The sequence below is a fragment of the Lontra canadensis genome, unplaced genomic scaffold (genome assembly GCF_010015895.1).
Source record: "Lontra canadensis isolate GAN:19392208 unplaced genomic scaffold, GSC_riverotter_1.0 scaffold108, whole genome shotgun sequence".
NCBI lineage: Eukaryota > Metazoa > Chordata > Mammalia > Carnivora > Mustelidae > Lontra > Lontra canadensis.
Genome location: NW_022631102.1, coordinates 4,958,782 through 4,971,762, shown reverse-complemented (window position 1 = coordinate 4,971,762; position 12,981 = coordinate 4,958,782). Strand labels below are relative to the sequence as shown.

At 54.9% G+C, this 12,981-nt stretch overlaps 1 protein-coding gene across 4 annotated transcripts in view; it reads right to left on the bottom strand.

Moving 5' to 3' along the window:
- BCL11B (BAF chromatin remodeling complex subunit BCL11B) overlaps positions 1–12,981 on the bottom strand; it is an 89,577-nt gene that overhangs the window by 38,061 nt on the left and 38,535 nt on the right. For 2 of the 4 annotated variants that reach the window (XM_032839520.1, XM_032839521.1), the window contains exon 3: positions 11,510–11,722. The exons of the other annotated variants lie outside the window; for them this stretch is intronic. In XM_032839520.1, coding sequence (XP_032695411.1) covers positions 11,510–11,722 — 213 coding nt within the window. The remainder of the gene's footprint in view (positions 1–11,509; positions 11,723–12,981) is intronic. 4 annotated transcript variants of the gene reach the window in all.

Here is a 12,981-nt window from a genome sequence, read left to right as displayed (position 1 = left end):
CATTCACCCTCAAAACCTCTCAGCAGGCTGCGGTACTGAAACTCGGCTGCACACCGCAATCCGGGGAGAATTACAAAGTTCAGGGAGGAAAATAATCAAAGGGCCTCTGCCATAAACACCCTGCACTGGGCAGGGGGGAGGTGACCCTTGCTGTGCCGATAATTCCCCTAGGCCACCACACGTGCACACACAAACACAGACACACAGCAGACACGCTCGAGTTAACATTGCCGTGTACAAACACATAGCATAGACACATGAACACATGCACATGCATGGACCCCCCCCACAGACACATGTACAAATACGTGCACACACATATATTCACACGCCCACACACATACGTATGCACGCTCACAGGTACACAGACACACACACAAATACTCACATGTAAACACACAAACACACAGGGCCTTTTATTACGGGGTCTGTGCCAGGCCCAAGGACCCTGGCAGAGGCAATGGGAAAAACCAGGGAGAAAATTACATGAGGCAATGTTTGGCTCCAAATAAAAAAGCCATGGAATGTTTTCCCTCAAGTCCTGGCTATTTCTCGCAGGTCCACTCAGACCCGGATCCTGCGTGGATGGCAAGGCAGCTCAGCCTTGCCCAGAAGGAATTCCCGACCACCATGTCCCCAAGGTGAACCAGCTGCAGTCCTCCCAGGGCTACCAGCCACCTGATCAGGCGTGGCGGGGACACCCCAGGTAACCCACAGGGGTCACAGTCCATCTGCTTGTGGCCACTCCTCAGTGAAATACACGCTTAGCAAAAACAGGGCCCAGGACCGTGTCCTGACCCTCTGACTCCACCCCCTCCCCTGCTCTGTAAGCCTCTGCCGCCTGGCTTGGTGACGTCACACTCCAGTGGGCTCCGAGCTGCTCTTCCTGAAAAGATGCACGTCTTAGAAGATGCAGACTAAAAATACTCCTGGCTTCTCAGAGCCAGTTTACAAAAATAATTATATTTTCTTTAAGAAAATAGATTATAGGCAAGTATGTGTCCGGCTATTTTTAGTTCCTATTCAACTCTGCTAATTTTTTCTCATAATAATTGCCGCAGACTTTTTTTTAAGCCACCCCCCACCCCGTTAATAATTGTGTTCTGACTTGGCATAGGGGTAGGATTGGGGGGGGGGGCACACAACCTTCCATAAACATGGAGGTCTGAGCTTTGCCCCAAGGTGACAGCATCTGAAAATCACTGGGACAAGGAACGTCTGGCCATCTTGTTGGAGACCAGCTCAAGCTCAGCCCAGTACTCTTTTGGGTGATCCTCTGTATATACCTTAACCCAAACCTGGGTTGTTCACAGAGGACATCAAACTGGGATTCCTGCCCTGAAGAGAGGCCTACAATCCAGCAAGGGGTATGTTGTGGGTTGAAGAGTGCCACACACACACACCCGCCCCACCGAAGCCCCAGGTCCATAACCAAATCCTTGGAATCTATGACTGTGACCGCATTTAGAAAAAGGACAGTGGCAGAGATAATTAAGTTCAGGATTTGAGATAAGATCATTCTAGATTATCCGGGTGAGCTCTAAATGGAATAACCATTGTTCTTGTACTGTGGGAAGAGGACAGGTCCCAAGGATGAGGCCATGACTACAGATGCAGAGCTAGAAGATGTGGTCACAGCCAAGGCATGCCAGGAGATCACCAGAAGCTGGAGGAGGCCGGTAACAGATTCTCCCCCTGGAGCCTCCAGAGGGAGCACAGCCCTGCCGACCCCTTGAGTTTGGACTTGTGGCCTCACGGAACTGTGAGGTGACAGTGGTCATCAGCTGTGGCAGCCTGAGGAACTAATACAGGACAACAGAAATAACAGCCTCACAAGAATAATCCTTACTGCAGTCCCACGATTATTTTCCCTCTGGCACAAAGGACCCGAGGTCATGTGATCACAGAGGCAGACCCTACAGTCCAACTCAGGATGCCCCCTCTCCAACTCCTCCCAGCGTGGCTGGGAAGCCAAGGACGGCATGATAATCCCCAGGGGACAGGGACCCAGAGAGGGGTGGGACCCAGGACACCGGCCGGCTAGCCCTTGCTCGCAGGTGTTGTGGCTCTTGAGGACACAGCTTTTTCTGCTAAACCAAGCCCAAACCGTCACCCAAAGGACACAGCAGAAAGGAAAGTGAAAATTGTCCACTTGCAGAATTTTCTTCCCCAAACTCTCAAGCTAGCAAAATGTTCAGCTGACTGCTAAAAACCAGCAGCCTGGGAGACAGGCCGTCGCTGGGAAGCACTTAGGAGAGACGCAAGAGACCCTTACCCCAGGGTGAGACCCGCAAAGGAAACGTCCTGAGTGAGGTGGCCAATGGAGCCCGGCCATAGGCGCCACGTCCGAGCTTAGCAGGAGCGGGCTCCCTTCTGGACCCTCATGTGACTGGGGCCAGTGGTGACCCACATCCCTGAATCTCGGGGGGTCAGGGGAGGACGCGAAGAAACCGGGACTCTGGAGCACTGCGGCAGGAACATAAAATGTGGCTGCTGCTTCGGGAAAGAGGTGGGCGGTTCCTCAATAAGTCAGAACCAGAATTACCACGTGGTCCAGCCATCCCGCCTCTGGTATACACCGCGAGCACTGAAGGCAGGGTCTCAACCCAGTAGCTGCACACCCCTGTCCATAGAAGCACAGTTCACAGAGGCCACAGGGTGGGAACAAACAAGTATGCATCCCAGGACAAACGGACAAACACAACAGCGGTGTACCCACCAGATGGGATATCATTTGGCCTTTCCAAGGAAGGGCATCCTGGCATGGGCTACAGCATGCACGAACCTTGAACTCGCTGTGCCCAGTTAAATGAGCCAGTCACAGGGGGAGAAATATCATCTGATGCCACTTCTGTGTGACACCCAGAGGAGTCAAACTCAGAGAAGTAGGATGCAGGAAGGGGGAGACGGGGAGTTAGCGCTTCGTGGGGATAGAGTTTCAGTTTGGGGTAACTGGAAAGTTCTGGAGATGGATGGTGGTGGCAAGAGCAGAGCACAGCAGAACTGTCACCCAAAAATGGTTGGAAGGGTGACTTTTGTATACTACATCAGGACAAAAAAAAAAAATCCAAGAGCCCTATCCTCACACCGCGGTGAGAAAGCATCTGTGGAGACGTGCACGCAGAGCCCAGGGTGCACGGTAGGCCCTCAGGCAATGGCTCCTTTACTATCAAATCAAGACGTGGAGGCACTTGTTAATAAAGCACAAGGAAACTCGAGCTGAGTGTGCATTGGGGGGCAGCCAAGTACAGAGCTAAGGGTCAACTTGTGCACCCCATGGACCTGTCCCATCGGCCATTCCTCACCTCCCATTAACAAAGCAGTAATTAAAAATGTCTGGCTTTATGAAAAGATTCCAAATGCCCCTGTCTCTGCAGGGTAGTGGCTCTGTTTTTGCATTAACCTCTTTCAAGAAGTTCTAAGCCCTCTGACTCCTTCCGCTGAAATCGAGTCCTGGCCTTCTATTTTCCAGGGGTGCAGCACCCTGGGATTCAGCCACTCATGCCTCTCCCTCCGGGGCTCCCACTCACACCTGCCAGGTAGAAGGCCAGCAGGAAGGCTGTCCACGAGCCAGAGAGCAAGGTTAGGAGCAGGCTGTATCCCCCAGACCCAAAGAAACCCAGGTTCAAATCCCACCTCTGCTGTCCGCCAGCTGTGCGATCTCAGGCACATTCCACCACCTCTCTGGTGTGTCTCCTCGCCTGTGAGTGACAGACTAGGTGACCTTCTAAGAAAGGTGATGGGAGGCCTCAATATCTGGAACGCCCCTGCAGAGGGCCTGACACACAGTAGGGGCACAGAAATGGTAACATGACTATAACCCGTGGCCCCACTGCCAAGTGTAATGACTGGACCCGGGGGCCCCATTGCCAAGTGTAAGAAAGACACTGGTGCGAGAGTTAGAGCCACGTTGATGCTTCCACGCCCGCTGACCACACACCATGGTCACACGCCAGCCCCTAAGGAGGGGCCTGAAGCGATGAGCAGGCAACAGCCCCCCACCAAGGTGTGAGGGCAGGCTATGTGTGAAATCCCACCCAGAGGGACCCCTGCCCACCAACGGTTTCTCCCCACTGATTTCTGCATTAAATTGGCCAGCCTTGATTATGTTTGGATAAACTATATTTCATGGTTTAGACTATTCGGGTTTGATTGTGAAATATGTACAGCACACAGCCCCTCCCCCTTGCCCGGCCTTCGGGTTTAAAAAGTCAAGTACATTTTGTTCCCACCATCAAGGAAAAAAAAAAAAAAAAAAAGACAACACCAGGAACACCTCAGGCTTTAAGGAGAACCAAAATATGTTTCTCTCCAGTGCAGAAAAATTGCTTCTACGGGACTCTGCAAAAAATGAAGAGGTGGAGCACTGGCCCGGCTCAGTGGGAGGACCATGCGACTCTTAATCTCAGGGCTGTGAGTTCAAGCCCTATGTTGAGTGTAGACATTGCTTAAACATGAAATCTTACACACACACACACACACACACACACACACACACACACAAAGTGAGGAGGTGACTGAGAGCATTCTGGGTCTCCTCTTTCTCTTGGAGACATGAACTCGACCTCTCCTGGGTCTTCACCGTCCACCAGCATTTCCCGAGCCGGTCACTGGAACCCGGAGACACGGGTTTACAGGGACCTGCGATAAGGCTATGATAAGGACACCTACCCGGTCCCTGCCTCCCAGCCAGACCCCAGAAACCCAGTCTGAGGGTGATGAGATGAGAACATCTTCCCTGGTGCCCCAAGCCTCTTCTTTTGTGCCAGAGTTCCCTTTGGTGGACTAAAGGTTGATTCTCTGGGTCCTCATAAGTCACTCACAACTTGGACCCCACAGGGGCGCCCCGAGCTGGAGGAGACTTGCCAGGTCAGCGGACTTCTGGCTGACACCCATAGCCACGTCTGTCACTGGTCACACATTGCAAGAAGCTGTCCAACCTCCGGCCTCACCTTCTCCATCAGGAAAACCTCAGAGGATCTGAAGAACCCTCCCTGCTCCGGGAAGCTCAGTCCTTTCAGTTTTCTTCTGCAGAGAAAGCATTCCTGTCCAGCCCGGCCACCATGGCAAGAACCCTGCTGAGCTCGTTCCTGGACCCCCGTGTCCTGCTCCAGATCAGGCAGCAGCATGGCTGGTGAACAAAGACCATAGGGACCCTCCCAGGACCAGGTCTGAATGTGGTCTGGCTTCCTCGAGCGAGCTGCATTTCCAATGCCCCTGTTTGAGCCATTCTGAGACCATGGGAAGCAGGAGGGGGGAGCTACAAGTTCTGAGCCCCAAGATCCTCATGAGCAAAAGGGGGGGCACCTCTTTTTAGGGGAGTTAAGAGGAGATGGAGTGGAATGAGCAAAGCGTGCAAAGGACCCAGGACAGTGCTGGCACACAGTAGGCCCGCAGAAAACCCGGGCAAGTCACAGGAGCAGCGACAGTGGTGATTTCCCGGGCAGCAAACTTGCAAAGGGATGGCAGCCAAGTCATCACCTTCAGGCATCAGGCGGGGGGACCCACGTCTTCTCAAGAGCCCAGCTTCCTCCTCCATGCCTCTCATACCTCCCACCGCCTCTGCTTCCCTGCACGCTGGTGCTCAGCGGTGGCCACCCCGAAGCAGTGGCCCTTCAGCAGAACCTCCACTGCAGGGACGAGGGGCAGGTACTTCCAGTGTCCCCAGTTCACACGGAAGGAAACTGAGGCTTGGGGAGAGGAGGTGGCCATCCAGAAGTCACAGGTACCCAGGCACCCTGAGGACAGGGACCAAGCACAGTCCCAACCCTGCAGCTTCCCACAGTGCCTCCAGGCCTCTCCCAGCAGCATGTGTCCACAGTGACATTTCGTTTCAAACACGAACCCCTCCACAGAGCCCTGAGAAGGGATGGGGCAGCCAATGATCCAAGCACAGCCAGGGAACGGCTCAAACTGAGGACACACGGAGGCATGTTCCAACCGCAGATGGCAAAACTGAGGGTCCAAGAAGCTAAACGTGCAGGGCTCCTCTGAGTGAAGACTCAGCTGCCAAATCAGACTGGGCGCTTCACGTGGCTGGAGCTGGAGGCTGAGCCCCCAGCCTGAACTCGGGTGGGGGCGATCCGGCCCGGCGGGCAGAGCCTAAAGGGCACGGGGCCCATGTCACAGCGTCCGTCTCAGCAGCCCCATCTAGATCACGAAGGGGTTGCATGGGATGATCTCCTGAAGCCCCGGCCCTAGGTCATTAGATACGAACTGAAGCCACAGGTCACCTGGAGGGAACCCACTTCTGGACTACTCCGCCCCACTCCACGTGGAGGGCCCCCAGACTCCTCCGCCACATCAGATCCCCTTCAAAGCGGCAGAACACGGCCGCCTGCCCCGGGATCTCTGATGTCGGTGGCCAGTGCTGGTTCCTCACATCCACTAACTGCTTTAAAGCCCTGCATCCAGCGCTGCATTAAAAATTAATTACACATGCTATTTTACTGCTAGTGCATAATGTAATGAGCACCAGCTGTGCTAAACAGTCAAACTCCTTTTTAAGACAGCTATAAAAAAAAAAAAAAAAAGGAAGGAAGGAAGAAAAGAAAGAAAGAAAGAAAGAAACTGCACTTCCAAATGCCTCTCCTGTCAGAGCAGAAAAACAGCAACATCTTGTACGGATTTGAACAGAATTCTTTGATTTAGCTCTGCCTTCAGAACGTCTGAAGGGCCGGCTCGGAGTGAAACAGAATGTGGCATGGTTGCAGTGGTCTCCTCTCCGGGACTTTGCTGGGAGCCCTTTTATCCGAGGACAGTCACACTGGTAGGTGCCCCTGCATCCTCCCCGCCCCCCAGCAGGCAGCACTGCGCTCCTTCTGGCCCCCTGGAAACGCGGCGCCCAGCCCCATGAGTGCTGGAGCAGATGGGACTCCTGGACCATCGGCTTTCCTGGAGTCCTCCCCAAGCCCTGCTGCCCTCTGCCACCTCCAGCAGCCTGAAGGTCACTTCCTCTGTCCCGGGGCCCTGGCCGTGCTCGGTGGCTTCTCCCGGTACCTCCCTCAATCACGAAAGGAGGCACCCGGGTTCTAAAGACAGGTGGACCAGAGCAGCCTCTGCAGCGGTGTGACACCCCAAAGCAGGCAGACGCTGAGTACAATCCACTGAGCAGGCATGCGAGAATCACCCATGGGTGGTAAATGCCGGACCACCAGCCCCCTTGGCAATGTAGACATCGCGAGGTGTACAGATGACTCTTTAAATTTTTAATGACTCTCCTGAGAGCGCTTTTCCTCCGGTGAGCCAACCCCCACTGACACTGGAACCTGATCAGCCCCGTAAGACTCACAGCAAACATGACTTTGCCGAGGGAATCACGGGAGCACGTCTTGAGCCTTCCCCAGACCAAGGGCTTCTGTCCACACACGTTCATCCACACTCAGTTCGCTTCTTCCCGCTGCCCATACTCACCCCTCCCTCCAGAGTCTCCACGGAGGCTCTCATGCCCTACTGGGGAGCCCCTGCCTCTCGGGCAGCATCACCCTTTGGCTTCCCGCTGATCCTCCAGTGTTAATCAAACCCAGTTCAGAATGAAACTACAGCGTGCTTCTTGTTCTGCTATGAAATGTGCAAAGCACAGACCATATCATTAACATAAAACTTCCAGAAATAAGGCCACTTTCCAGACAGACTGTATTAATTGCATCAAGCTTCTACAGCTGGGGTGGTCTAATCCACAGTGTCCCATTGGATGGCTCCGGTTATAAAAACCAACACAAACGAACACCGGGATATAATTGAAGGAGGAGAACACGATAGATTCTACTGTTACACCCTACTATTTACTCACAGGTATTCTTTTATCTTTATTGTCCCTTTAACCCATGCCAAGAAACCCCAGACTAGTTAAATAACACAGCAAGCAATTTCAGTAGAAAAGTAAATTGAATTTAACTTTACAAGATTGCCCTGTGATTTCAGCATCTACTAATGACTGCAACTGACTCCTTCTATTAAATCCAAACACTTCCACTTCCCCGAGCTGGGATCTTGTGTGTTCTTGCGTGAGACCTTGAACTTCACCGAGCACATGTATTAATCACAGGAGCTGATGACCATTTGTGGCTTTTAAATATGCAATGAAGTTTCTAGGTTCCTTTTCCACCTCACAATGCCGGCACATGATCTGAACCAGCCAAGAGGCTAAAAGCCTTTAAGAATGGAACCTGGAGATCCAGCCTGATGTAAAATTTCAGACACGCAACCATGTCTTCTGCACAAGCAGGAGTCAGAACTTCTACAGGGCTCACTCAGCATGAGGCTCGGGTCACAGAACCTGGCGACGTATAACCTCATTCGATCCTCAAAACAAGCTTTCAAGGCATGAACTATATCACCGCTCCCATTTTATAGGTGGGAAAACTGAGGAATAGGGAGGAAAAACGGCTTGCCCAAGGTCACAAAACCATTCAGAACAGCACCCTTCACTCAGGCAGGGAATGTTGACAGTCATGGAAACCCTGGAAGGGGAAACGGTTCAGAGGAGCTTTCCAAGACCCAGATGTTTCCGAACCAGCCTCCGAACACACCACCGCTACTCTGGGGACCTGAGCCAAGTCACATGCCCAGTCGTCCAAAGCAGCCAGTAACTGAAACACATCAACATCATCTGTTCTAGAAGTCAGATGTGAAGCCTCATTTTTAAACATCACGTATGTATCACATGATACACACGTCCGAGGGAGAACGGCTCCTTCAAGGTCACCAGCCAGGTGGAGTGAGGGCCAGGACCACAGCCCAAGCTTCTCCACTCCACTGGTGCCCTGGAGAGGTCCCTACATGAAATTTCTCAGGGAAGAAACTTCAGTTTCCAGGAACGCCCAGACTCAAAGCCCTCCCAATATCTCAGCAGGGTCAAAAAGCAAAGAAGAGCCCCAGTCCCTCCTCCCCACCATGACCATCAGGAGGTCAGCGGTGGAGGGCCCGGGAGGCAGGGCTGTTAGGGACGCTGCCAGCCAGAGCGGGACACAAACACACACACAAACCTGTGTGGCTTGCTCCCCCATAAAATCACATCCTTCTATAAATAACTGTGAATGCCTTCACGGGCATGCAATTAACCTGTGTGAAACACGGTTACTCCGGGGTTTTCCGTATTAATTTGAAGAGATAGGTTCAGTGCATCCTGATCTGAAAAGAGACAAAACAAAGTAAGGATGGTGGCCCCTCTCCGTCTTTACAGAGGACTGCTTCTTCCTAACGGGTTACTGCAAATTCAATGACTCCATTCCAACCACTAATTAAACAGGCACTAAAAACACTTCAGCAAACAGCCCAGTGCCAGGGACAGAAGCCACAAAGGGACAAAAACCTCCAGAACAGGGTATCTTCAGGTACGTAAACTGATCAGAAAGTACGGGGCAGGCAAATTAACGGTAATCCAACAGTGAAAGAGGACAGTGCCAGAAATCACAGCCCGGCGTCACAGGCCCAAGAGCAGTCTCCAAGGAAGGCTGGGAAGGGTGGTCTCAGAGACCCCAAGAACAGACCCCACCCTGCCTTGATGCCCTCCCTGGGCACTAACATGCATTTGGGGGCTGCTCACAGACTCTATGCCCTCATGGCATCAAGTTCTAAAACCTTAGAGGGCCTCTAAACCAGATGAGCCAATGGGAGAGGCGAAGAAGGTTTTGGATGACCAGCCAGGGTCAAACCCACCTCTGCCCTTCCATCCCCTTCCAAGAATGGTCTCCACGGGTCCCCATTCCCGCTCTCCCCGTCTCCACCCCTGCAAGCTGCGGGAGGGCCAGACCCGCTGTGCCTGACTCCACCTTGGTTTGCACAACGCCAAAGTCGTGAAAGAATGACTGAATGTGGGCTATGAGAACTCCCCATCTCCAAGCCTCACTTTCTCATCTGCAAAGTGGGGAGAAGAGAACCTACCTCCTAAGGTCACTACGGGAATTAAATTCAAGAATGCACACCGAAAGCCCCGTGCAATCCTGCACACGGGATAGTCCCTCCACATGGGTCCCTTGAAGGAAGGGGGTGGCGCTGTGGCTGAGGGCAGACGTGCGGCTACCAGAGCCAACAGAGGGTTAAGTGAAGCCCCGGGCGCACCTCCGCCAGGGCGATCGTGTTTCTGTACCACAGAACTTGCCTGAATCTAGTCAGAAACACTCAGGCTGATCGTTGAGAGCACGACCCCCCAGGCGGCGGCAGGAGGCTGCAGAACTCATTACAGGAAGCTCTGAGAGCAGGGCAAAGCACCCCGACGAAGTAGGCACCCCTTGCTCAGCAACCAGACATCACAGCGCAGCCCTATAGAGCTGGGATGAGAGCTCGGGTCACTCCAGGCACTCGGGCGGCCTGGGGCAGGGAGCCAGCCGCTTTGCTGGGGGGGGCCGACTCCTTCCTGGACAGTTTCAGTCTTTGCTTTGTGCATTCAAGGCATGAGCCCAGGACTACGATGCCACCATACACCACAGCGGGAGCTGCTGAAGGCCGCAGTCCACCTGACCAGCAGGAAGGCCTGCGAGGCTCTGGCCCCCGCAGAGCTGATGGTCTCTACCAGGGACCGTCCGTTGGGACAGCTTCAATTAAAGCAAAACCTGTCCCAGAAAAATGGTTTTCCCTTCACTACCCGAATCAAAAGAAAGCCTGCAACAGGCCTGGTGACAAAGCTGGGACAAACTGAATGGGCCCCAGGACTGCACAGCCCCCCACCTCTTTTCCTGACCGCGCCCAGAAACCAGACCTGGGGCGCTCATCCCCGCCTGTGTCTGTGTCAGCATGCCGGCACCAGGCCCTCAGGCAGAGAGGCTGGGATGGGAGGCCTGTGCCCACAAACTCCAGGGACCCCAGGCCCCAGCAGAAGTTGGGTTGTTTTTGGAGAGAGGTGGGGGACATTGTGCGGTGGCTGCCCATGCGTCCGCCTGTACGAAGGCCAACCACACAGACCTGCCAGGGGGCACACAGTGGGGACATGCCTGGCCCCAGCCCACAGGCACCCCGCAAGGCTTCACCCCCTCCCATGGCCACAGCTGAAAGTCTCCTTCAGAGCAACTCTTTTTGTTTCAAAGTTAATAGGCAACACATTCTGGCAAAGAGAAACTTGGCATTTTGGACGGCTCCGGCTATGTGCACAGGCGGCTGGGGAGTCTCCCCCCAGTGCTGTCTGCAGGGTGGGGGGCAGTGACTGGGGCAGGGAGGAGACGGCAGTGGTGAGGGCAGGAGAAAACTTCAGATGTTAAGTGTTATCCAATCAAGCTTTAGCCAAACAGCCCAAAGACATGAACTTTGGAAGCTGCAGGAATGCATTCTGGGAGTGAGACACTCAGAACGGGCAGACGTGTTAGGGGACCTCCTGACCAATGGGGACAGGGGCACAATGACGTGCTTCCCCACTTACCCTGCGCCCCCCAAAATGCCTTTAGGGGTGGGACTGCACATCCTCCCTGGGGCCCCACCTTGCCCGGCCCACCTGGGAGAGGCAGCTGCCAGCCTGGCCCAGGGCACACCCCGCCATCCCTGGGAGCCCGCCCTCCCCACCGCGGCCGTCTGTTACCTGACAACTGACACTGGCATCCAAAGGGAGCCTCCGTCTGACCCTCACCCTGAGTCCCGTCACCCGAGACCGGGCGCGCGCTGCAGCACGGCAGGGGGAAGCAGGGCGGCAGAGCGCCCAGGGTGCGCAGAGGTGGAGTGATCACGGATGAGTGAGGGTGGGAGGAGGCAGCTATGGGGGCCGTCGCTGGCAGCTGGGCAGGCCTGCACGGCCCTGGAGAAAAAACAATAAAAAAGACTGGTCAGTCGGGCCCTGGACCATACAAGGGACCCGGGGTGTGGGACAGGGGCCCGGGGCAGAGGGCTGCAGGCCACCCTTCCAGAAAGGGAGGCCCCAGGGTGCCTGGCCCTGCAGGAAGGTGACCAGGCACAGGCAGGGGGCAAGAGGCCAGGGAAGTGGGTGAGGGGCCTCGTGGGCTCCTCCTTCCACAGCTGCCAGGATGGGCTGTCTTGGGACCAGACTCCCATCCCTGGGGGGCCCAAAAGAGGTTGTCAGAGCCCTTGTACCTGGGAAGCCCCCCCACCCACCACGTGGAGGTTTCTGGAGGGTTCCGGAGCTGGCTCCCTTTGGGGATTCATTCCCAAAAACCTGGGCCACCCCCCTCTGGAGGAGCTGGGAAGCTCCAAGCTACCACTGTCTGCTATATCAGGACAGGCTGCTGGTACAGGCCGTGGATACCTCAGTCTACCTCTGAGCACCTGGGCACTGGTTAACCTGCAAGCATGGAGGATGGCCAGCTGGTGTCTCTCTCCAGCCCACGGTCATCCTCAGCAGCCTGAGCTTCAAGCACACAGCACACAAGCCCCAAGGCCATTCGGAAGGCTTTGAACGCCCCCCCTCCCCAAGAAAATCCTGGCACTGCCCAGCACCCGTCCTCATGCCTCGGGCCTGCTGGGGGCGCCTCCCCCATCTGACAGCCAGGACGCAGGGCCTGGAGCTCTCTTGCCTCTGCCCAGCCCCATGGCTCGCCCCGACTCCCCGGCAAGGCCTGCGTTTGATTTGGCCGTTTATCTTAAATGGCTAAGAGACCACCAGGGCAAAAATCTGTGTGAAGCCCTTGCCAAAACCACAAGTGAAGAAGTCCAAATTCCCTGGGTAAATAATTGAGCGGGGAAGCATCAGAGAGACAAAAAGAAAACACCAACAAGATGAGGGCAGCTGGGCCCCCGGCCGGCTCTGCCAAGGAGGCCACCCGACGCCGCTCACCATCCCACACGGGCCTGCAGAGAGAGTGTCTGCCCACCTCGGGGCCCCACATGGGATTCCCCCACCCAGGAGAGCCACAGGGCACCACGAGCCCACTTCCAGCCAGGATCCTGTCAGACCCCCTCCTGAGTGAGCCTTCCAACATGCCCCGGGCACAGGGCCTGGGAGACCCACTGCACAGACCAGCAAACTGATGACAGACCCGCTGCCCCACCAAATCCAGGCCACCTGGCTCCAGAACCAGGGTTCGTCTGCTCCGGCACCTG